The sequence below is a fragment of the Vulpes lagopus genome, chromosome 2 (genome assembly GCF_018345385.1).
Source record: "Vulpes lagopus strain Blue_001 chromosome 2, ASM1834538v1, whole genome shotgun sequence".
Taxonomy (NCBI): domain Eukaryota; kingdom Metazoa; phylum Chordata; class Mammalia; order Carnivora; family Canidae; genus Vulpes; species Vulpes lagopus.
The window spans coordinates 92819536-92844105 of record NC_054825.1 but is presented as its reverse complement, the minus strand read 5'-3'; the positions used below and the strand labels follow the sequence as shown (position 1 = coordinate 92844105).

The window sequence follows — 24570 nt, the reverse complement described above, 5'->3', positions numbered from 1 at the left end:
TGTATCAAAAGGAAGTCTAGTTATATTAAATATAAGTACTGGATGTCACCTATTTAAAATGACAAAACAGGGAAGGAAATATATAAGTAATATTGTCTCTAATCTTGAAGAACATAAGAAAACTAGCAAAATGTTATGTTTCCTACTTTATATCACATCTTAGAAATCCCCCTATATTGATTAAAAAAAATACCTGGTGATTTTTTATCTCAAGTTAGTCCACTGTATCAATAAATTATAACTAAAAAAAAAAGAAAGAAAGAAAAGAAAAACTAGCATACAAGATTGGACGTGAGAATTTTTTTCCCCAACATGAGTCAAAAACATATCTGTCTTAGAAATAACTTCTTAGAAAATGTACACAATAAGTTTTTATATAAGATTTTATTTATTTATTTATTTATTTATTTATTTATTTACTTACTTACTTACTTTACTTGAGAGAGAGAGAGAGCATGTGTGGGCGAGGCACGGGTGGACCACACCAGGGCAGGAGAAGCAGACACCACACTGAGCAGGGAACCAAACCAGCGGGTCAATCACGGACCCCCAGATCATGACCCCAGGATCACAACCCGAGGTAAGGCAGACCCTTAACCAACTGAGCCATCCAGATGCCCCAAAAATATACACAATAAATTTTTACAATGAATTAATCAGAGGACTCCATGTAACACTTCAGGATGTGACATTAGACTTCTAGCAGAAAGCAGTTAATTACACTGAGTTGAAGACCAAGTTCCTCAATGAAGAAATAATTTGCTGCCGAATATTTTGGTATGATCTAGTGTAAGGGGCCATGCTAAGAAATGCACCAAATTTCAGCATTCTCCTGGCCCACTCTCCATGGTTCTACCTTTGCTCAACACAACCCAAACTCTTCAAGATACAAAGCAAAAGAAAAATTGTCCAATACCAAGAATCTATTATCCTTTTAAAATGTTCAAAGGGGGATCCCTGGGTGGCGCAGCGGTTTGGCGCCTGCCTTTGGCCGGGGGTGCGATCCTGGAGACCCGGGATCGAATCCCACGTCGGGCTCCTGGTGCATGGAGCCTGCTTCTCCCACTGCCTATGTCTCTCTCTCTCTCTCTCTCTCTCTCTCTCTCTCTCTGTGTGTGTGTGTGTGTGTGACTATCATAAATAAATAAAAATTTAAAAAAGAAAAAAGAAAAAAAAAAGAAAATGTTCAAAGGGAAGTGTTTATGAGTAGAAATAATCTTCAACATTTGACTCCAGCTCTCCTCACTCTTCTGAAATGCAGTTTTCACTTTAGCTGTAAAAGTCTTAAACCTGCCTTCTTTCTCCATAAAGCAATGGGGATGCCTGGATCCTACCCCACACGGCTGAATTAGAATCCACAAGGGCGGTTTTGATGTGCAGCATGAGTTAACAATACCACATGGGATGAGTCCAAAACCCAACTTTCAAAATAAAAACATACATATACATCTAGGTAATTATTGAATTAATGTTTTTTTTTAAGATTTCATTTATTTATTCATGAGAGACACAAGAGAGAGGCAGAAACATAGGCAGAGGAAGAAGCAGGCTCCATGCAGGGAGCCCAACGCAGGACTCCCGGGTCTCCAGGATCACACCCTGGCCCGAAGGCAGGCACTAAACCGCTAAGCCACCCAGAGATCCCCCTGAATTAATGTTAAATAACATGACTCAGCTTATGAAGAGCAAGAAAACTAATAAGTGAGGATCAAACTCAAAATGCTATCCCCATCCCCCAGTATATATTATATATATATCACATACCAAAATTTTGGTATCAGAAAGTAGAATGAAAGAATTTCTCAATATTAAAACTGTGAGACTAAAAAATAATATCTAAACAGATAATACCTTTTAAACTATAGCAGATGTATTTATTTCAAAGTTGTACCACTTTAGAGACAAAGTCAATTTTTTTTTAAAGATTTTATCTATTTATTCATGAGAGACACAGAGAAAAAGGCAGAGACATAGGCAGAGGGAGAAGCAGACTCCCTGGGGGGGCCTGATGCAGGACTTGATCCCAGAACGTGGGGATCATGACTTGGGCCAAAGGCAGTCACTCAACCACGGAGCCACCCAGGTGCCCCACAAAGTCAATTTTTTTAAAGATCTATTTATTTGTTCATGAGAGACATAGAGAGAGAGGCAGAGACACAGGCAGAGGGAGAAGCAGACTCCTTGTAAGGATCCCGATCCTGGGATCACACCCTGAGCCGAAGGCAGATGCTCAACCGCTGAGCCACCAGGCATCCCACAAAGTCAATTTTTAATTGGGTTTCTCTGATACATAAAAAATGTTATTATGTGCTTTTTCTGCTCCTTGAAAAACAATTTTTGTTACATAATTAAATGTTAAAATTACTGAACTGGGCAGAAATCATAATAACTAACCACCCAGCCTCCCCGCCCCCATCCCCACCATCAAAAAATTCATTTGAAAATATTCACCTATGAAATATTATTCTACTGCTTTATACTTTGAGTTCAACAGCTGTGATAGAACTGGTTTATTTTTAAAGAAACAAAGTTCTCAAAACCAATGTGAGACTGTACCAACCCCAAACCTTAATCTCAGGTGCCCCATGAACAGGCATAAAAAAAAAAAAAAAAAAAAAAAAAAACTCCTTCTTAACCAGACCAGGAGTACAAGCTTCTGATGGAGAAGACCCACAGGATTTAAACAAACCTTAGGTAAGTGGCTGTTCAATGGCCCCAGTAAAAAAGCTACCTAGAAGCTCAAAACTACCTGCCTCCTATAGTTGACCTATGTAAATCCAAGGGCAGAGGAAACAAAAGTGAAAGAGCTAGACCTGGCGTAGACTTCTCAGTCCCCAAGCCACCATTTCAAGAGTAAATATATATTAAAATCTCACAATGAGTCACATTTCAAATACTGAATTGAGTAGATTTATTTTTAAACAGCTGAGGCATTCCAAAAAAAAATAAAAATAGTAATATAGTAAATATCTCTGCCTCCACACACAGCTTTAGGGAAAAACAGTCTTGCCAATCTATCTGAAACCACCTGAGTATCCTTTCACAATTAAATTTTAACTAATATTTACAACTGCTGCAATGATCGTGCATGTTCTCTTGTTCCCAGAAAACCATCATATCAGCATCTAGTTCAAACTTCTGGCCTCAAGTAAGGTTCAATAAAATTGAGTTTTCCATTCTGTCCATATAATTAATGTACTTCCACTGCTTACAACATTCTCAGCAATTCATGCTTCCTGATTGGGAATGGATCACCTCCAAAGCTTCTACAACCACAGTAATAGGTCACAAGAATTGCATTAATACTGAAAACTGTTCTACAATCACACTACTTCAGCATAATGAGGCGATAACACGGAGAATATTTTTACACACGTTATGAGAATAGCTGTTCTGCTCTGTCAGAGTTGGATTTCCATCGAGGTTACCATCCCTCACCACAAATCCCCAGGGCTCATGGAAAAAAACAAACCTACTCAAAGAGCTCCCTCCAAAGCACAGGTATTCCAGCCAAGTAAAGCTGGGGGGTAAAATTGTAAAAGACAGTTTTTCAGTCTTTTAAGCTATTTAGAAAAATCCCCTCACAGGTATTTCTCTAAACGAAAGAGAAAGTAGATCAAGGACTCCCTAAACGCAACATAACCAGCGTCCTTCCTAAAGAAAGGCCACTGAATGATAAACAAATACAGTAATCTTCCTCATAATTTTTATAAAACTGAATTTTGTTAGGAAAGCTCACTTTATTGCAAACACAGCGTATTTTCAGGAGACCTGCTATAAATGTAACCAGTATAATATTCCATATTAAATAATTCATTTTATTTTTATTTCACTGGTTTCTCTTTTCTTCCCTCCCCTCTCCCTACCTCTACCAACTCTTTCAATCCCAGAGATATCCATCTGGACATCAAACCAGGGCTTAAACTGAGCCAAATCGCAGGGCATCTGAAATCCACTACCTTTTTTTCACCAGCCAGTGAAAAGCCTCCAGCAGCAGGAGGCAAAAAGAAAAGGGAATTCACGTCAGAAACAAATTACCAATTTTTCTGCCTTCCAACCAGAAGACTGCCCGTCCTTTGGTATTTTCCCCTTTGCTCACTCTTAGAAAAAGGGACAGAGACAGGAGCCAAGAAAGGCCAGGACAAGTCTGGGAGCAGCAGGCTGTATCTCCTACAATTGGCCTTCCTTTGGCAGAAGCCCAGAGAAGCTCCACCTCACAGCCCAGGGTTCCAACCTTGTTGGATAGGAGAAAAGAGGCAGAGGGATGTATAAGCTGAATTAATACTGTGCAAAATGTATAAGCGATAGATTCAGGCACAAATGAAGAATCATCCTGCAGCAATGGAATAAACTACCTTGTAAATTAGGAGACTTGGCAATATGTAGAGGTCAAATGCAGAGTTTCTAGTCAATTAATAAGCATACATTGCTCACCTACTATGAGGTAGGCCCCAGGCATGATGCAAGGGATGTATCAGTTCCTGCTCCTGTGGAATTAAATTCTAGTGGGAAGGATATTAACACACACACACACACACAGAGAGAGAGAGAGAGAGAGAGAGAAAGAGAGAAATGCCAGATAGCAATAAAAACATATAGGGAACTTAAATACAGTGATATAGTCAGGAGTGACTGGGAGATCTACTTTCTAAAGTCAGCAGGGAAGACCTCTCAGTGATGACATTTAAGCCTAGATCTAAATGACAAGAAGGAGGCTAGCAGGCAAAGATAAGGAAAAGAGGGATGTGGAGAGGCCCCTGGCCTTTGGAGAAATAGGAGGCAGGCTAATGTGTCAAATTACTTCTACATGACTTATTTCTGTCATCTATAAAATAGTGGTTGTTAGGATTAAACTCATAGCAGTCTATCTGCACACAGTCTATGTTCAATAAATGTAAACTGCTAGAATTATCATCATCATCATCACCAACATGATCCCATCATTAGACATGTGAAAGCAGAGCCTGGGGAACCACTCCACAGGCAGGGCCAGGTTATAAGGCCTCTGAGAAGCTCCTTCAATCATTAGACATTGATATTAGGCAAAAAGAGAAAATGTGAAGGAGTAAAAGATAAACTTGTTACACCCAGGCTTCCTACCCAAGGCCTTTTAAAGAGCATACTGAATCATACAACAGTGTGTGGCTCACCAAATTCATTCAACAAACGGCCCTCTCCAATCTCAGAGTCTACTGATTCCAAACACCAAACTCTCAAAATCCTCACATGTAGCTAGCTGACACACTGCCTTCAGCCCTGAGGTCAACCCTTGTTAGGGAGCCCTGTGCTAAGAAAATTACAACAGCACTGAGGACAGAAAAGGATGATGAATTCTACATCACTGGCTTTAAAGTGTGTTAGCTACTGTAAGAATGAAATAGCAATGAGAATATTCTTGGACTTTATATGCATCTCAAACTATTTTATTATTTTATGTTTAAAATGTCCCATGCAGGGGCACCTGGGTAGCTCAGTCAGTTAAGCGTCTGCCTTCAGCTCAGGTCATGATCTCAGGGTCCTGGGATTGAGCCCTGCATCTGGCTCCCTGTTCAGCAGAAGTCCGCTTCTCCCTCTGCCCCTCCCCCTGCTCATGCAAGCACTCCAAGCACTGTCTCTCTCTCTCTCTCTCTCTCTCAAATAAATAAAATCTTAAAAAAAAAAAAAGTCCCAAGCAGAAGCTTACACATCACAGACTCTACCGGCTATATATTTCATTAAAGAAAAAAAAGAAAGAAAGAAAAACAAACCTCTAATTCTTGGCCCACTCTCTCAAAATATTTACTAACTTGTTAAGCCTTCTGAAGCCCACTAATTCAGGCCATCAGAGATGCAGTCACTGACAATGAACTTATGTGACTTTCAGTTAGGGACAGAAAGGTCTATTTTTACCCAACCCAACCCCTAACCATTAAAGGTCATATCCTTTCAAGTTCTTTTCTGAAATTCACTCAAATCCTAGACAAAAGTACTACAACCATAAAGAAATGTACGTTTTTTTTACATTCATGACACTACTTTATCACCTACCCCTGATGATTTCATCAATCTGTTCAGATGGTGCAGATGACTTGAAAAAAATTTTAAACCTCACACAGAGCCTAAAACAAATTAATACTGAATAAGGGCAATATAAAGAATCCTAATAACTTAAATGCACAAACATTTCTATTATGCCAGGCTTTTAGACTGTCCAAACACAAGGTCTGGAGAGGAAAGAGAAGAATTTTCATAAACCAAGAGATTAAGTTTATTAATATATTATTAACAGTTTTTTTCCCATCCAATATCTACCCCTACCCCACATCCAGTCCTCCAAAAGGAAGAAACCCAGAAGAACAGATAAGAATTAAAATTTTCCTATGGGAAAATATTCCTTTAAAAAGCTGAAGAGGCAACAAATTCAGCATAGAACACATCCAAGAAGGATCTCTGTATGTAGATGATGCCTTGACTGAAAGATAAACTGAGACTCCTTTTTCAATATGTAAATTTTAGAGCACTATGAGACCTGACCATTGGATGCTAATATTCACCGTAAAAGAATCAAAAAAAGTACCTTCCAGAAAACAAGACTGGGACTAATAGGCCCATTCAAATCCAAGTTTATCTACCGGTTTTTGCAACATAATCCAGCCAAAAGAATGTGATTCGTATCTCAGCTATGCAACAGCTAGCTTTTCAATGTGTTTCGAAGTAGGTGTGTCCAAGGTAACAGTCATAGCCTTGGCATTAAAACACTCTAAGCAATTTGAGAGCCCTTAAAATTATAAAGACCAAGTAAAACAGGCTCATTAAAGAAATTTAGAAAATAAGTATGAGCGAAAAAGAGAAAAATAATAATGCCACAATGCCAAGATGAGCACTATTAATATTTTAGTGTATGCTCTGTTAAATCTTCTTAAAAAATATTTCCCGTCTAGAAGACTTCATATTGTACATATATTTTACTTAACAATATCAAGAATGTATTACTCTACACATCCATAACATTTTTGTGAATGTACAATCTTCTACTTCATGGATACACCCTAATTTAAACAGCTCCACTGAGATTCTATATGATCTGTTCAGTTGCCCTACATTAAAGGAACAGAGTATGTTAACCAGCTATTTCCTAAAGTAACTGGCCCACAACATCCTTTTTTGAATTATACATCAGAACTTGTGCTCCTTCATAAATACTTTGTGAAATAATGGCTTAACCAATCTTTAATTCTGGGTTTTTATGGTGTTTTATTTAATTCTTTATTTTTTTGTTATAAAAATAATGTGATCAACTTGCTTGTATATGTCTGTGCATTCCCTCGGGGAAAACTCTAAAAATAGAGTTATTGAGCCAATTGGTATGTATATGATAAAACCATGTGATAAGTTCTGCCCCACTGTCCCCCAAAAATATATGAGAATTGTCTTTTTAAATGATAATATTTAAAAAAGAGTTTAGAAGTTATGTGTACTCATCATATAAACCCAATATTTTCAAACTTATATAATAACTTTTCTATGAACATAGCTAAAATACATAGTTATAAATACCAAAGGTCTTACTGTTACGGACATGGTCTCAGAAAACTATCCAAGAATATTCCACCTCACAATGTATAAAACATGACAAGCATGGGTATGTTGTGTCTTTTATTTTCCTCTTTGTTATATATACATATATACACTACTAAAACACTTGAACAAAAAAAAAAATTAGAGGAACAAAACATCCTAAGAGTGAACTTTAACACAGGATATTAAGCTGTGCCCTGAAAAGATCTTTAAAGGTACACAATAGAAGCTACATATTTAGAGCCAAGACTGTAATAACCAAAATCTTTACCAATCAATAAATACCAGTATCATGGAGGGAAAGGTATATCTTACATGTGTATCTTTAGGGGCACCTGGGTGGCTCAGTCAGTTAAGTATCTGTCTTCGGCTCAGGTCATGATCCCAGGGTCCTGGATCCAGCCCCCACATTGAGCCTGGCATTGGGCTCCCTGCTCAGCGGGGGAGTCTGCTTCTCCTCCCTCTCCCTCTGTGCTCTCACTCCCTCTCTCTCTCTCTCAAATAAATAAAATTTTTTTTAAAAATGTGTATCTCTATTAACTTATAGCTTATTTTCAGTACATATTTTTGCAATTTCAAATAATTAAGAAATAGAATCCTAACATTCTATAAAGATGGTTCACACAGCAAACAGAGGGTTTAAGTTCCTTTTCCGTTTTTAAAGTGACACTGGACGTAACTTTATACCTCAAAGTTACTGTGAAAGTTACTTAAGTATAGTGTTCACACCCAGGGTGGAGTTCTATGTAATTTCCAAAGCTCAGAAAGGCCCTGCCTACTCAAAAACATCTCCCCTTAGAGCCTGTCTAAAAATCATATTCGAAGTTTTTAAAAAATACAGAAATTATTCAACAGGTCTGGAGTACAGCCAGTGCATCTGTATTTTTTTTAAAACTCCCCAGTTGATTCACTTGTACAGCCAGAGTCAAAAAGCACTCACTTATATAAAAGACTGAGGGAGGGAGTGGTAGCCTTAGGTCTCCAATTTAAATGTTCATATGAAAACCATCAATCTGTCTTAGGTGACACATGTGAAAACTGTACCTTCAGAACACTCATAAAAAGTTTCAAAAAGGACAGCAACGGTAGGACACCTGCTGACCCAACCCTGCCACCAAAAAGGATAGGGGTGAGGATATACAGTAATGGAAGAAAAACTCATGAAAATCCACCTGGCCAGAAACTGCAACTTTGTATTTTGAGCATGCAATCCCTTCAACTTCATAAAAGAGACCAACAAGAAAAAACTTCTCAACTTCACGTCTGTGTGGAAAGGCACAGCCTCACTGAGGAAAAGCATTCAACTACAGGTAGGCGTTTCACCAAGCAGTGCCCATCAACAGACAACAAGACCAAAATGGATTAGCAATTAAGACAGGATACTCAGAGACAGTACATTACCTTTTACAATATAATAGTCATTTGTCAGAACTGTGTTTCTCAAAAGAAGTTTGTCCCATAAGAACAGTGCAAAAACAAGCCAAAAAACTTATGTCTTCTAAGTAGTTCATATATAATAATCCATCATTTTCTTAAGCTTCCATTACCTACCAGATCTGGACTTAATGATGTCACTGAACTCATTCTGCCCATCATCAGGCCTGGCCTCGTGTTCTCCATACTTGGCCATCTTTGCAGAGTTTCAATTTAATCCAAAGACTCTATTAAATTCTCTTCTTAAGACTTCCAATTTTCTATGATGGTCCAGCTGGACATCAATACCTAAAGAGAAAAGGGAATATATTGACTTGGGGGGGGAGTATACATATATATTATTTAATATATATAATCATATAGTTAAATATACTAACCATTCATTCAGCAGGTATTTATTCAGCACCTTCTATGTATAAGGCACTGATCTGGGCAATGGGTATATGACTAAAAAAGACTCTGCCATAATGAAGCATATAGACACTAAGCTGTTAATTATATAATGAATTATTTTATTATAATACTGATATGTTACAAATGTACAAATGAGAAGCACAGGGTAATATGAGCATACAGCAGAGGAATCTGACCTGCCCTGGGCAATTAAAGTTTTTCTTGAAGAAGTGACATTTGAGCCAAGCTTTCAATGATGAAAAAAATTTAATTGGCAAAAAAAAAAAAAAAAAAGAGGTGGGAAGAGAAGTTGAAGGGATTACATGCAGGAAGAATCATGGAGCATTCTAGAAGCTGAACCACCGTCTTTAGAGAGAAAACAGCCAAGAGTAGAGAAATCTGGTGAAGTAGGTAGACAGAACCAATGACAGGGTGTTGAAGACCAGGCCAAGTCTTTTGATCTTTCTCTAAAGAGGAAGAGAGGATCCAATGGATGGTTTTAAGCTGGGAAGTAACATGACCAGATTTGCCTTCTGAAAAGATTCTGGTTTGTAGGTGGACCAGAATGATGAGTTAGGAGCCATAAAGACTATGGCAAAATAGAGCAAATGTTCATTCAAGTTCCTAGGCCAGGGGTGCCTGGGTGGCTCAGTTAAGTGTCTGCCTTTGGTTCAGGTCATAATCCCAGGGTCCTGGGATTGAGTTCCACATTGGGCTCCTTGCTGGGCAAGGAGCCTGCTTCTCTGTCTCCCTCAGACCCTCCCAGCTTGTGCACTCTGTCTCTCTCTCACTGTCAAAGAAATAAATAAAATCTTTAAAAGAAAAAATGTCCTAGGCCATGAGCACAATGAGCAATTTTGTTGAATGAAAATTTCTTTTAATTCCTCTGTATTTTTGAAATTTTTTCATAACAGAATTTTAGGAAAAATAATTCCTAATTTTAACCAAGTGATGAGCAATAATGGGGCATCATGTGACACAATGGGAAATATACCATACTGTCCATATAGTATCCTCATGAAGCTTATCATAAACAAATCTAGACTGTAGATCATCTTCAAAATAAATTATCTGGACTGCTCAATATTATCAACATCGTGAAAAACAAAAACACCTGAAGGAGGGGGGGAACTTTGTAGGTTGAAGAAGACTAAAGAAACATGACAATCAAGTATAATCCTTGACTGAATTTAGAATTTCAAAAATAAACATTTGGGGGATAATGTGAAAAATGCAAATAGGGGCTATTTATCAGACAATGTTATTATATCAATAGTGAAGTTCTTTAGTACTGGTTAACGGTTTTGTCATTATGCAAGTGTGTATCTTTTATTATGGGAGACGCCTGACAAAATATTTTTTTAAGATTTTTTATTTATTTATTCATAGAGATGCAGAGAGAGAGAGAGAGAGAGGCAGAGACACAGGCAGAGGGAGAAGCAGGCTCCATGCAGAGAGCCCGACATGGGACTCGATCCAGGGTCTCCAGGATCACGCCCTGGGCTGCAGGCGGCGCTAAACCGCTGCGCCACCGGGGCTGCCCCAAAATATTTAATCAATGAAGTGTGACAATAACTTCAACTTAAGTTCAAACAGGACAACATAACATATACTTGTCTATCTATGTAAAAGTATCTCTCTACTCCTATACATACATGCAGAGAGAGAGAGAGAGAGAGAGAGAGAGAAAGAAAGCAAACAAATGTTGAAAATGCGAAGAGAGAATGCAGAGAATGAGTGTTTATTCATCTTTCTAGTATAATATTACAGGCAGGAAATGACTGTGGTCTAAACAAGGATACATGGAAAGAAATGGGTAGATATGTGGGATATTTAAATATCAAATACAAAAGGTCAACAGCATTTGGGAACTGACTGGATATGAGATGGTCAGAATACTAAGAGTAAAATGACTGCTCAGTTTTGGTTTGGGCAACTGAGTCATTCACTGATCTGGGGAACACTGGCAGATAAGCCACTGGTGGAAGAAATCATGAATGTGGTTTGGACTTGCTGAGTTTGAGGTGCCTCCAAGTTATATAAGTGCAGAAAATAAAAAAGACAGTTGGATATATAGGTCCGATCTCAAAAATGGTCTGGATTCAATATAAATCTGGATAGTTACACGTTATACCCATCGACACAGATTTTATTCCAGAAGGTACATCACATGAATTCTGCTGAGTATAGGTATAACCTACCAACAATATAATTTTAGAGATTTTATTTCTCTGAAAAAGAAAGAGTACCTGAGCAGAGGGAGGAAGAGAAGAGGAAAGAGAAAGAGGAGGTAAGAATCTCGAGCTGCCTGTGGACTGAGCTCAGAACCCTACATGGGACTCCAGGCATGGACGATGTGAAGACCCTGACATCATGACCCTGAGATCATGACCTGAGCAGAAACCAAGAGTCAACACTTAAACGGCTGAGCCACCCAGGTGCCCAGCAATAAAATAATTTTAATCTTTAGTGATTAATTAGAATTATCTTCAAGGGCAGCCCCAGTGGCTTAGCTGTTTAGCGCCACCTTCAGCCCAGGGCGTGATCCTGGAGACCTGGGATTGAGTCCCATGCCAGGCTCCCTGCGTGGAGCCTGCTTCTCTTTCTGCCTGTGTGTGTGTGTGTGTGTGTGTGTGTGTGTGTGTGTCTAATAAATAAATAAAATCTTAAAAAAAAAAAAAGGATCATCTTCAAAGTTTAAAGAATTGAGGATTCTACTCGGCAGAACCACCTTTTCTCTAAGAATGTCAATGATGAGAGTTCTGCATTGCCCTAATACTTCCTGGAACACAGTGGCCCTACAACCCAGACAGAATCAGAATTCAATCTGAGGTTCAGCAACTTAGCTATAGTCAACACATCCAAATATTAATCTGCATGCAAATAATGGGCATTAATTCATATATTACAACAGATATCAAAACAAGAGTTTACTGCTAGCTACAATTAGGCAATTCAATCACTTAATTCAAGGACATACCATGTAGTATTATTATTGTATGATATGCTTCATTTGGCATACTAATGTAATATTTGTATTTTATATATTATGTTTAGTTATATATAACATTCAAGGAAATACCATACTATTTTATATCAATACATATAAAAGACAACTATTATATTTTTTCCTGACCAGTCGAAAAAAGGGTGTGTTCTAATAATAAAGAGTTCAAAATTATCTTTAAAAAATATTTGAAGTATTCAACAGTCTGAGGCAGAAGAAAACTGGTGGACTACTAAAGCTTTAGGAAGAATCTCCTCTCCTGTTGAGAGGACGGACCATGTGGACTGGATCATCAGTCTGTCAAATTTTGAGGATAAAAAACTTTTTCTCTTTTTTTTATATTGTTCTACTACCATTAAGACCTTAGGGATTATTATGTGATTAAGTTCCTTCTTGGGGGTACATACCTGTAAAAGATTTGCTGAATTAAGAGTATTTTAATATATTCAAGACTTTAAAGCTTTATTCAGAAGAATATAAATAAATTTTATTATGAAAAACCTGGTTTGTCCAACAAAAATTCTCTCTACTGGAAAGCAACTAACTATTCCCTTTAAAAGATATTTCTGACACTCCTCTCCTTCATAACTAGTCTTAGCTAAAGGTCTTCACTTCAGCAATTGCCAAAGACCTTTCCCATTCCTTAAAGAAGAAAAGTAAACTGTTGACACAGGACTTTACTTCATTTGCACATAAATATTTGCTATATAATTTTTTTTATTTTGTCACTGTAAGATAATTTCTCAAATTTTCTCTTCCTGGTAATCAAAATCCCATATATGCTGCAAAGAGACAGCAGAAAGAGGATCACAGGACAAGGAAAGAATGGGGAAAAGGGAGAATCACAGAAGGCCATTTGTTGTGGTTTTTTTTTTTTTTTTTAGATTTTTTTATTTTTTTATTAGAGACAGAGAGAGAGAGAGAGAGAGAGAGGCAAGAGGGAAAAGCAGGCTCCATGCAGGGAGCCTGACATGTGACCTGATCCCAGGTCTCTAGGATCACACCCTGGGCTGAAGGCGGTGCTCAACGGCTGAGCCACTGGGGCTGCCCACAAAAGGCCATTTGAACAGAGAGCCACTGACTGCCACTTGTTGGTAGGAATGGGCAAGGGACCCACCCTAGGTTGAGGAGCACACACACAAAAAAGATACCTCCTTCTAAATCACTAAATGCTGCAGCAATTTATAATAGGATGTCAGAGACAAAATCCAAGTTTTCTCAAGAACAGGGATCCCTGGGTGGCACAGGGGTTTAGTGCCTGCCTTTGGCCCAGGGCACGATCCTGGAGACCCTGGATCGAATCCCACGTCGGGCTCCCAGTGCATGGAGCCTGCTTCTCCCTCTGCCTGTGTCTCTGCCTCTCTCTTTGTGTGTGTGTGACTATCATAAATAAATAAAAATTTAAAAAAAAAAAAGAACAATGTGCCTAGGTGTGGACCTTCTCTGGAGTGTGAGAGGCCATCTTCCACACAAAGCTGAGTGAAAAACTGAGAATAAATGGTATTGCCTTAGGTACAGCCTTACACAAGCTTTAAGCCCTATATAATTGTAACTTTTGTAATTTATTGTTACCACTACTCAAGGTTTCTGTTGCCTCAAAATCACGCTTTGCAAAGTTAGCCAGACCTTTCTCTCGGAAACCAATGCATTCGACTCTGCCACATTCAGCAACTCTTTCTCCAGAACACGTCTGGCTGTCATATGGAACAGAAGCCAGCAGCGTGTGGCAATAAACTTGGGGGTCAGAGGGCGGGGTGGGGAGATGCCCTTACAAAGTACAGCTAATGTTTCCAAATGAACAATTTGGCAATCAGACCACCTAAGAATACAAATACGTTCAACAATGTGTGATTAGGATGGAAATGCGGTGTGGGTCCTAGGGCAGAAACTATCCAAGCATTTAAACTAGAAACCAAACCCTAGGAATGCTGAAGATCGTGGAGAGGGAAGCCAAGGGGCCAGGAATCTGCCGCCCTTCTGGAAACCCAGGACGAGACACCGCCCGGTGCCAAGGGCTGCCATTCACTCTCGCAAACGCTCCCAGGGAAGGTTAGCGCCACGGTGATTAATACTGTTTACAGGGGCAATAAATTTTAGGTAAACACCCAAAGGAGAGTTAAAGAGCGGTCTCCTCGGCCCCATAAACTCGGGCGGAGGGGGCGGGGAATGACTCCGCGTAAACCGCGGCCCGGGCCGCCCGGGACTCGCCAGCCCCAGCGCCCACGAGCTTCGCATTCCTGCAGCTCGCGCCCGGCCCGCTGCGCCCCGCGCAGGCCGCGGCCCCCACGCCCACCCGCAACCGCCGCTTCCTGCGGCCCGTGCAACTCGCGCACGAGTGCAAGCGGCTGCGGCCGCGGGTCGCCGAGGCCTCGAGACCCGGCCCCGGCCGGACCCGGGGACCGCGACTTCGGTGCGTTCGGGGAGCAGCAGCCCGGCCACTGCCCGCCCCTCCCACCCCCTCCCACCCCCTCCCACCCCCTCCCACCCCCCGCCCGGGCGCGGCTGGGGGAACTGCTCCGCGAGGCCCCGGTGACCCTGACGACCTGGAGGCTGGGAACGACGACGCTCTTCCTGGGACGGCCCAGAGCGCGGAGCCGAGAGCTCCAGGTCAGACCCGGGGCTCTCCAGTTCGAAGCCAAAGAGTGCGGGTCCCCCGTCTCTTGGAGGTCGGGCCCGTCTTCTCCCCTTGAAACAACCGTGCGCAGCAGCCCCTTTCGTAATCCGGGGGGGGGTCTCCCGTAACAGCGTGCCTTGTAAAAGTTGCACAGCCTAAGATGAGGGCTTCCTTGGTTGTGCAAGTGGCCCTGGACAGTCAGAACCTCGGACCCGGGGCCCGAAGGCGACACAAACGACCTTACCTGGTGCGGCAAGTGATGCCAAGAGTCCGGGGAAGAGGAGGCTACCGCGGGGACGCAGCCCCGGCTGGCCGCCTGCGGCCCCTCCCGGGAGCCCCGCCCTCGGCAGCTGCCGCGGCCCGGAGGTCCAGCACGTTTCCTGCCAGGCGGACGGCACCCCCTTCCCACCCTCTCCAGGCGGACACCTCGGGCCCCGCCCCCCCGGGGCCGGGGCGTGTGCCACTGGCCATCCCAGGAAGCCACGTCCCCTGTCGGAGACCACAGCGCGAGGCACGGATGCGCGACCCTCCCGACGGCGGGGGGGGGGGGGGGGAGCCGGGCGGCCGCGCGGAGCCGGGGGTGGGGGGGGGTGCGGACCCCCTCGCCCGGGCTCTCTCCACGTTCCCCGCACTCTGTCTCCCGCCGAGCGGGGCTGGACTCAGGCTCCGGGGAAAGTGCACGCGAAAGTTGGTGCCACCTTACAGCCAGCCCTCGGAGGGGGCCGGGGCGCAGGGGCCGGGGCGCAGGGGCGCAGGGGCGCAGGGGCGCAGCCGCAGGAAGCCCGGCGGCCCCGCAGCTCTCGCGCCGCTGCCCCGGCGCGGCGGCCACATCCCCCGGGCCCCGCAGGCGGGGACGCTGCACGGGCTTACCTGCTCCCGGGCCCAGCCGCCGCCGCCCAGCCGCGCCCCGAGCCGGCAGAGGGCTCCTCCCGGCGCGCTGGGGTCGCAGCGGTCGCGGGGGACTGCGCGAGCCCGAGTTCTGGGGCGACGTGTTTGGAGAAGGAAACGTGAAAACCAGACAAATCCAAAAGAAAAAAAAAATTGGGGGTGGGGGGTGGGGGGTGGGGGAGGCACCCGATGGAAAACGCCCCCGACTTGTGCAATCTTCCTGCCCGGGCAGTTCCGCCAAAAACAAAAACAAACCAGTCCGAGTGCGAACCTGGAGCGCGCGCGGGCAGCCGAGTCCGCCGGACGCCGGACCTCCCCGTCGGCAGCAGCGACCCCGAGGGAAGGGGGCACCGCCGGCCGCGCCGCCCAGCGGCTCCGGGAGCCAGAGGCCCCTCCTCGGCCCGCGCCCGCGGCTGCCCGCTCCCTCCTCCGAGCACGGCGACTCCACAACTTTGCGCGCGAGCGGCCGGGCCCGCGGCTCCTCCTCCGCCGCCGCGGGCCTGCCCCTTTGTTGGAGAGCCGCGCGGGCGGCCGACGGGGGCGCCCTCGGGAGACGCGCTCGCGGGCGGGCGGGCGCCCGGCTGCTCTCTCCGGGGCGGGCGGCCCCGCCGCCGCAGGCCCAGCAACTTTGTTGCGGGGACAGCGGCCCCTCTCGGCTCCGGGAACGTGGCGCCCCGGGTCACCTGACCGCGCGCCCTCCCCTCCCGCGGCGGCTCGGCGGGCGCTCGGCCGGCGGGGGTGGGGGGGGTGCGCGCCCCGGAGCGGCTCCCCGGGGCGGCAGGGACGCGGGGCGCAGCCGCCAGCCCCCGGAGCCTCCCGCACGGCCCAGCCCCGCTCACCCCGGGGCCCGGCTTGGCCTCCTCCCGAGGTGAACCTCCGCGCGCCTCCCCCTCGCCCCGCCGCCGTTTGCTGACGCTGCTGCCGGGCAGGTCCTACTTCAAGGGTGTTTTTATCTTAGCTCTCAGTGTCGCCTTTAGATGTTAAGAAAAACTTGAAATTACGTGGAGCGTTCGGTCGTGCCTGCTGGCCTGATCTCTCAATGTTTCCGACATACACACAAACACACACACGGTCGAGGCGTTGGTCAAGGAAAAATCTGGGGAGAGATGTGTGTGACGTGGGCATCTTTCCTATTCACATACTTCATCCCTCCTGGGTTCCTATGATGCTGTTCCGTGACCATCACACTTGGGGGGGGGGGGGGACAGCAACCCAAGTTCCTAGTTTGGGGAAAGGGAAAGGATGATTGATACACGAGCAGCTCTGGCTTCTTGCTGGTTTAATATTTGAAAGTTAATTTATGAGTTAGTAAAGTTGAACCACTAGGGGACTCAAATGCTAGCCCCCACCCCACCCCACCCCAGAAAGAATTCACTCGTTTTTTATTAGTTATAAAGTGAAAAATTCCCCAGTCCCTAAATGCTGTTGGAGGGGTGAGAGGTCCTGAAAGATAGTGTTCTTTATAAAGTCTCTAGCTTAGCTTCTTTCCTTTGGGAAATCTTCATACAAACCCCACAGCATATCCGGATGATTAACTTGAAGTGGATATAATGCATTCATTCACTTTCATTGGTTCATTCATTTGGCAAATACCAATTTGTGGCCTGCTGGTTGCATCAGCCCTGTGAATGATGCACAAAACAATCGGACAGAGATCTTGCCTTAAAGAATGTCAAATCTAGCAAGTGAGATAAGGCATGTAAACAGGTAAGGATATGCAAGATCAGTGATAAGTGCCATAAGAAAAGGACAGATCGAGTGCTGTTTGAGTCTCTGTATCGAGCGAGTGAGATTTAACTGGTTATCTATCCTAAAGACCCTTAAGCTGTTCATCATCCACGGTATCCTCTTGGTTGAGTTGATGGAAACTCAGAGTCCTCCTTTAAAATAAAACTACACTGGAGCCTGCTTCTCCGCCTCTCTCCTTCTCTCTCTGTGTGTCTCTCATGAATAAATAAATAAAATATTTAAATAAAATAAAATAAAACTACATTGGGACGCCTGGGTGGCTCAGCGGTTGAGCGTCTGCCTTCAGCTCGGGGCATGATCCTGTAGTTCTAGGATGGAGTCCCACATGGGGCTCAAGTTCTTCATCAGGCTCTCTGCATGGAGCCTGCTTGTCCCTCTGTCTGTGTCTCTGCCTCTTTCTCTGTGTCTCTCATGAATAAATAAATAAAATCTTAATAAAACAAAATAAAACATTTAAGTATTTAAGGATTTCCTTGCCTGAAAGGCTGTAAGTGAAAAGCACTTTGTAAACTGCAAAGTGCTGGACAAATGTTACTTTATTTAACTCAGAATTTTTGAAAAACACGGTTGCTTGGGGACCTAGAATTTCTGAGTTTTTAAAACTCTGAGGGGATGTTTAGTTAAGCCTCCCCAAAAGGCCATAAGGAAAGGTCATAAGAATACAGTCACCATCTGTACAGAAGTGACGCTACCCACACCCCTGGCTTTAGTGGCTGATGGCACATTCCCTGGAACCTGTGGCCTGTTTCTAACCCTTCTCCCAGGCTCTCCCCACACACAGAGACATATTCTCTGTAGGCCATGGGCAGAGACAAAACAAAAATTTCTTGCTGTTGGGATGACAAACAGGTCCCAAACTGGTCCCATTCCTGTTTCCCTTGCAAGTGAAGAAACCACATTTAGTGGAAGATTTTAACCACAGAAGTCTTCCTTTCTATACAGCAGGCAGTGTGATCTTCCTTCCAGCCCTGAGAATCAAGTTGTGGGGAAAGTGGAAAGAAACTATCAGAAGGTGGATAGTAGTTAGTGCACCTGCAACCAACATTCCATCCGCGGTCGGTGCACCAGGGGCATTGGCTTGTAATGACAGTACTCGGTGGGTTTTGTCTCCCCACCCCAAAGAGCAATGTAGAACATTCAGAGAAAGTGATAGGAATGTGGCCCAGAGTCTACCATTAACTCAAACTCTGAATTGCCCCACAGTTACCACAGAACGGTAAAGATTCAAGAAAACTGAACTGATGTCACTGTGACAAAGCCCTCAACGTAAGAGAAAATATTGAGTTGTGTACTTATAGATTCAGATATAGAAATATATGCATATGTATGTATATGTAATATAGAGAGACATGATTCTACGTAGATACTGTTCATATCTACGTAGAATCATGTGTTAGGATGTAGGGTGTAGGGAACTACATCCTAACATTAGAACTGAAAAGAAAATTTTCTTACTAAACTTTGTATATAATGAATTTGGTATATACAGCAAGAGTATATAAATGTAGATTCTCTTTAAACAATAAAAACATAGAGGGGCACCTGGGTGGCTCAGTCAGTTAAGCATCTGCCTTCAACTCACGTCATGATCCCAGGATTCTGGGATGAAACTCGCATTGAGCTCAAGCAGGACGCCCTGCTCAGTGAGGAACCTGCTTCTCTCTCTCTGCCCACCCCTCCTTGTGCTCTCCCTCTCTCTTTCTATCTCAAATAAATAAATAAAAACTTCTAAAAAGACAATATAAACAGGGAAATACATAATGGATAAAAAAGCAAGGCACTCCTTCAGCTTTACCCTTGGTGTTAACTATGAATAAAGCCCCACATGGAAGCATTTAAGGGAGACAAAGGTTAGGGAATTTATCTTTTCCAGGTCAAGAAAATAGCTTATTAGAATAGATCCCAGAATATTTGCTAAATATTATTGCTGCATGCTTCAGTCAAATATCTAGAATTTATTGTGCAAGTTGAAAATAGATATAAATAAAATTCTTTGTGATACATTTAAGGAAACTAATAGTAATAATGCATAAAACTTTTAGAGAATAATTAAAACAAAAGCAGAGTTTCTTACAATTTAGTGAGCTTAAGAATCACAAAGAATAATATTTTAAATTCAGATTGCCTACTAACTCCCAGAAATTCTGATTTTCTTGGTCTGGTGAGGAAGCTGCAGTTTTAACAATGCTTGAAGTTAGATCAGGCCGGTTGGGGAATCTCACTTAGAGCCACTGTTCCCTAAGGAGCTGGCCTCAAATAGGCCACTTTGGATGATTGGAGGAGTCTAAAAATTGCCCTACAAGAAAAACATTGCCCACTGGATCGATCATAATTTCAAAATGCCCACAATTAGCCTTATCTCTTTGAATTCAAGTGTTTTGTTCAGTTGTGGTTCACCCTTGAGGTTGCCGAGCATCATGAACACCTCAGGAGCATCCTGGGCAAGTCAGCGGGCCCTAGGTAGGAAGCCGGGACAGCTCTGACCAAGGGCTCTTCAGGAAGAGTCTGCCAGCAGGAAGACAGGGAGGAAAGGACTGATAAAGGCAAAGGAGGTGAAATGCAAGGTCCCAAAAAGTTATGGACAAAATAAAAAGACTAAGCGGTTGAGGAGAAAAGAGCAACTTTTAGAGCAAAAGGAGAGAATAAAGGAGTCCCCAGAAGTAAAGGAAGAGGCGAATTGAGAGGGGAGCTGGACCCCCAGACCCACACCTTCACGGTGTGCTGCCCCTGAGAACCAAAAGCCTTCTGAGCAAAAGGAGTGTTCTATGTTGGGGTTGTCAAACTTGTTACTTTTACTTAGTTTTGTTTACTTTATATAATTTTGTGATGTTGGTACTGGAAGTGATTGGTATTGGAAGTGATTTTACGGTTTCTCCTTCAACCCTCTGACTGTGTGGCTAAAGAAACAAATGACAAAGATGCAAAACAGGCTAGGGAGTGCATTTAGGTAAAATAAAAATCTATTGAGGGAAAAGGTCTGAATCACTAGGAAGTAAAGAGAGCATCCTTAGGTGATATAAGTTCATTGTTAACCTGCAGAAGGAACAGGAGGAGGAAACAGAAGACAGAGTTGTTGAAGGTAAAGAGGTAGATTTAAGTTGCCTAAGTGCTGATTATTAAATTGACAGTTATTAGCTGTATGAGCTTGTGGAACTTGCTTAACCTTAGGCTTCCTGTCTATGAAATAGAAAGAAAACCCCCTCAAATGTTTTGAGAATCAAATGAGTTATTTGCTATGAAACATTTATCACAGTATCTGGTATTTTTTTATGATGATGTTCCTTCCTCTGTTTCCTAACTCAAGATGACTTGCTGCCATTTTGTGATCACCTTCACTTATTATTTTATTGAAAACATTTCTGGAACTCCCATTATCTGCTGAAGGGCTGGGTGTGCCAATGGGAATAAGCTACAGTGGTTGTCTTCAAAAGCTACTGTCTAATGAGAGACACCAACACATAACTAGACAATTGTAAGTTATTAGTGGGTACAGCAGTAGGCCAAGATGTAACATGACCCAGAAGAGGGATGTGTAACCCAATAGGAGAAAGACAGGGAGGGACGGAGGGTATCAAGAAGTGACACCTGAGTCAAGCCTTAACAGATGAATAGGAATCCTGAAGGACATCTGTTGTCTTGCCTCTGACCAGCATCTTTCCCTTCTTTGTAAAGGAACATTACCCCTTCCTTTGGATAATTTGCTCCTCCCCTGCTCCAATCAAATTTTGTGGGGCTGTCAGTCACCTCTCCACCTAGCCTTGGGGTATGCTTATTACTCAAGAACCACTGACCACAGGCCTCAACCCCAGGCATAGTGATTTATCCAAGAGGGACAAGGGGAGATCTAGCCTATACCGACATATGTCCTTCCAGAGAAATTTCCAGAATAACCCTAGAAGGGAAAATTCTCTTTTTTTTCTCTTTGGAATGAATACACTAGAGTAGCATAAAATTGAGACTATCCCTCCATCCCTCTCCTGCCCCTGCAACTAGCTGGAGTTCTATACCTGCAAAAGGAGAAAATGAAACCAATGCACAAGGAGCAAAAAAAAAATACAGAGAAAGTCTTGAGGACCCAAGAGTCCCTGCTTTCCAGACACAGAGGCAGTTCCCTCTTTATAAACCCCCTTTTTTATTAATGTTAGTGCATGTTGGAATTCACTTGTAACTACCCAAGCCCAGTCTAATTTAAAAAGTAACCAGGAAAAGAGGAGGCCTAGATGAAGGCTTGAGGATAAAGAAGAACATAGGGTTTGTGTGTGTGGTGCTCAGTTTCAGGAGTAACATTTCCTTTTGTTGAAGTCCTGCTTCATGCGCCCCCCACCCCCACCCACGCCCAATTCCCTAGGGACAATGCTAGATATGCTAACCCAAATTCATCCACTGCCTTCTTCTGGTAAGGTGGGGATCACTATTGAGATTTCCAGGCAATTTGCATATATTTCATCTGCCTAGATTGTGCCCCATATTGGAACTGAAACATGTCCTAAATCACAACCCATTTGGCAAGAGCCCTAACCCTTACCCAACTCTGCCTGCTTCTCTACCCAGGGCCAGGCTACAGGCTCCTGGATGTATCCTCAAGTCCACTTGCAAATAGATACAGCCCTCTAAGCATTCAGAATCCAGCCTGGGTTGTGCTCCTTCTGCTTCAACACAACTCTGAGACAGGATGGCTTGATTAGGTGAGGTCAGGGTTCCTGATGCCCCTCTGGAGGCCCAGCATTCCATTGTCCAGCTGACTGATTTGAAATAAACCAGCTTTACAGCCCAGACTGTCTCCATGGCCCCCCTTTCCTGGGCTCCTCCCTCTGGCAGCAGCCCCTCTATATTGTGAAGAGAGCCAGCATGACTTAAACCGGAGCCTAAACATGTGATGATATTAACCAACCGGCCCTCCATTTTTACATACCTCTAGAAAGCACTCTTACTGTTTTCAAATAGGTACCAAATTCTTCTGGGTTCTTACCCTGCTATTGCCACATAGTTTCACCATCGTATGTTATGTGTTCCTGGAGGGCAGTGGCCTCCTTCCCTTGAAGACCTAGTAAGGGGTCCCAGATACACTGGTCTGTGCCTCCTTGGTGAGTACTGGGCATTTCTGGCCACGTGGCCCTAAGGAAAAGCCCAAGGATCCAATGACAGTAACAGGGTAAAATATTTGGGCAGAAAATTTCAAGTATTGTTTTTTTTAATAAATGCAACTGTTTTGTTTAACAAAAAAAAAGGGCAAACTGCTTTTTTGGCATAGTTTACAATCACCACAGATCTCAAACTAGTGGCTGCCTGCCACTAGAATGAAATCATGTCACCACGTCAAATGTACCGTTCTTACAATACGCATCTTCATTCAGATATCTGCTCTTCGCAAAGAAAAGCAAAGAAAAAAGCATTTTCCATTTCTTTAGTTGTCCTTAGATGCACACTGTGCTCCTGCTCTGACGCAGTAGTCCCCTCTACCCAGGAGGTGTCCCAGAAATCTGAGGACCTATGGGGTTGTCACTCAAGTGTGCAGCCAGAGCTTTCCTCAGAGGATACTTCTAAATTAAAATAAGGGCAAAATTCTTGTTTGCATTTATGATTGTCTTGGCATTATGAAGTGCTACTTTATTTGTTAGACTAATATGAAAAGAACAGATGCAGGCTTAATAGGTTGAGGGTACATTCTTGCTAAATGATGCCCATATGACAAGAAACCTTGCTATCTAAATAAAGGTTTCCCTGTACTTATTTCAAATTCAGAGAGATGGGTAAATTTATTTCTCATGCAACACATGGCAGCACGTGGACAATGGACTTAAAAGAATGCATTACATTACAGAGCATTAAGTACCACATTTATATTTAGGGTAGCTATTTAGTTGCATTAAAATAACATCAGTTACATTAAATCTATATTGTTAATATGTAAATTTATATTGTTAATTTGAATTAAATATGTGATTTTCTTGTATTAAGTTTTTTGTTTTTGCTCATATAAATACACAAGAGCTATAAGTATAAATAATCTATACTTACACTTGTACACATTTAAGTAATATATTTAATGTAACTCAGTGCCTGAAGTCCATAGATTTTATTTTTCCTTGAATAGGGTTAGAACATTACTAAAGTTTGCAAAGCGCTCAGCTAACACAATAGCTGTGTTAAGGCTGGTTGGTATGATCATAAATTTTTATAAAATATCATCAGAAACATCAAAAACCTCAGAAGTCACTGTGTTTGTATAAAAGCTAAATACTTCAAACTATATAATCAAAAAGTGATTTGAAGTTACTTTCAGATAAAGATGGAGATTGAAAACATCTTCTAATATTGCTTCTTCCAAAATCCTACTGAAACTACACTAGAGAGGCTTATTTAAAGACATAAGACCACAAGGTGAAGAAGGCAATGACAGCAACACTTTTGAAGGATGTACATAGATGGTCAAGTAGAAATTATCTTGCAGGCCTGAATAGGCTTCACTCTAAGTCAGCAGCAATGGCTGCTAAGGATAAATCTAGTTTCCCCTGAAACCTCAGCCTGAATCCCAGGAAGTAAAAGCACTAGGTACTCTGGGAGAGGAGGTGAAAGGAAGAAGATAAAAAGGATTGGTCTTAAGAAGTAGTAGTTAGGGGCAGCCCGGGTGGCTCAGCGGTTTAGCGCTGCCTTCAGCGCAGAGCATGATCCTGGAGACCCGGGATCGAGTCCAATGTCAGGCTTCAGGCATGGAGCCTGCTTCTCCCTCTGCCTGCTTCTCCCTCTGCCTGTGTCTCTGCCTCTGCCTCTCTCTAAAAAGTAGTAGTAGTTAGGTGTCTCAGGTTATTTGCCTTGCTCAAGACAGCAGGGCAACTGTCTATCCCCCTCCCCCTGCAGAACAGCAGAAATGTATTCTCTGGACCCAAGAAACCAGGGGATCCCTGGATTGGGAAATCAAGTGAAGGGC

General features: G+C 43.1%; 2 protein-coding genes across 5 annotated transcripts in view; one reads left to right on the top strand and one right to left on the bottom strand.

Moving 5' to 3' along the window:
• UTRN (utrophin) overlaps positions 1-16299 on the bottom strand; it is a 496122-nt gene extending 479823 nt beyond the window's left edge. For 2 of the 4 annotated variants that reach the window (XM_041741764.1, XM_041741717.1), the window contains exons 1-2: positions 15250-15385; positions 9109-9279 (exon numbers count right to left, since the gene is read on the bottom strand). In XM_041741764.1, the coding sequence (XP_041597698.1) occupies positions 9109-9187 (79 nt within the window). In that variant the 5' untranslated portion in view covers positions 9188-9279; positions 15250-15385. Of the gene's footprint in view, positions 1-9108; positions 9280-15249; positions 15386-15875; positions 15985-16164 lie in introns of those variants that run through there. The other 2 variants (XM_041741733.1, XM_041741729.1) reach the window with 2 other exon arrangements.
• LOC121477809 (basic proline-rich protein-like) lies at positions 14558-16806 on the top strand. Its single transcript, XM_041732350.1, has 3 exons — positions 14558-14801; positions 15137-15996; positions 16126-16806. Exons 1-3 carry the CDS (start codon positions 14558-14560, stop codon positions 16804-16806), a joined length of 1785 nt encoding a protein of 594 aa, XP_041588284.1.
• The last annotated feature ends 7764 nt before the right edge of the window (positions 16807-24570 follow it).

Bases quoted from the DNA above. Each gene is read 5' to 3' on its own strand.
- LOC121477809 (XM_041732350.1), top strand. From the start codon at position 14,558: ATGACTCCGCGTAAACCGCGGCCCGGGCCGCCCGGGACTCGCCAGCCC. The intron at 14,802-15,136 runs GTGCGTTCGGGG...CTCCCGTAACAG, and splicing joins ACCCGGGGACCGCGACTTCG to CGTGCCTTGTAAAAGTTGCA. The intron at 15,997-16,125 runs GTTTGGAGAAGG...CTGCCCGGGCAG, and splicing joins CCCGAGTTCTGGGGCGACGT to TTCCGCCAAAAACAAAAACA.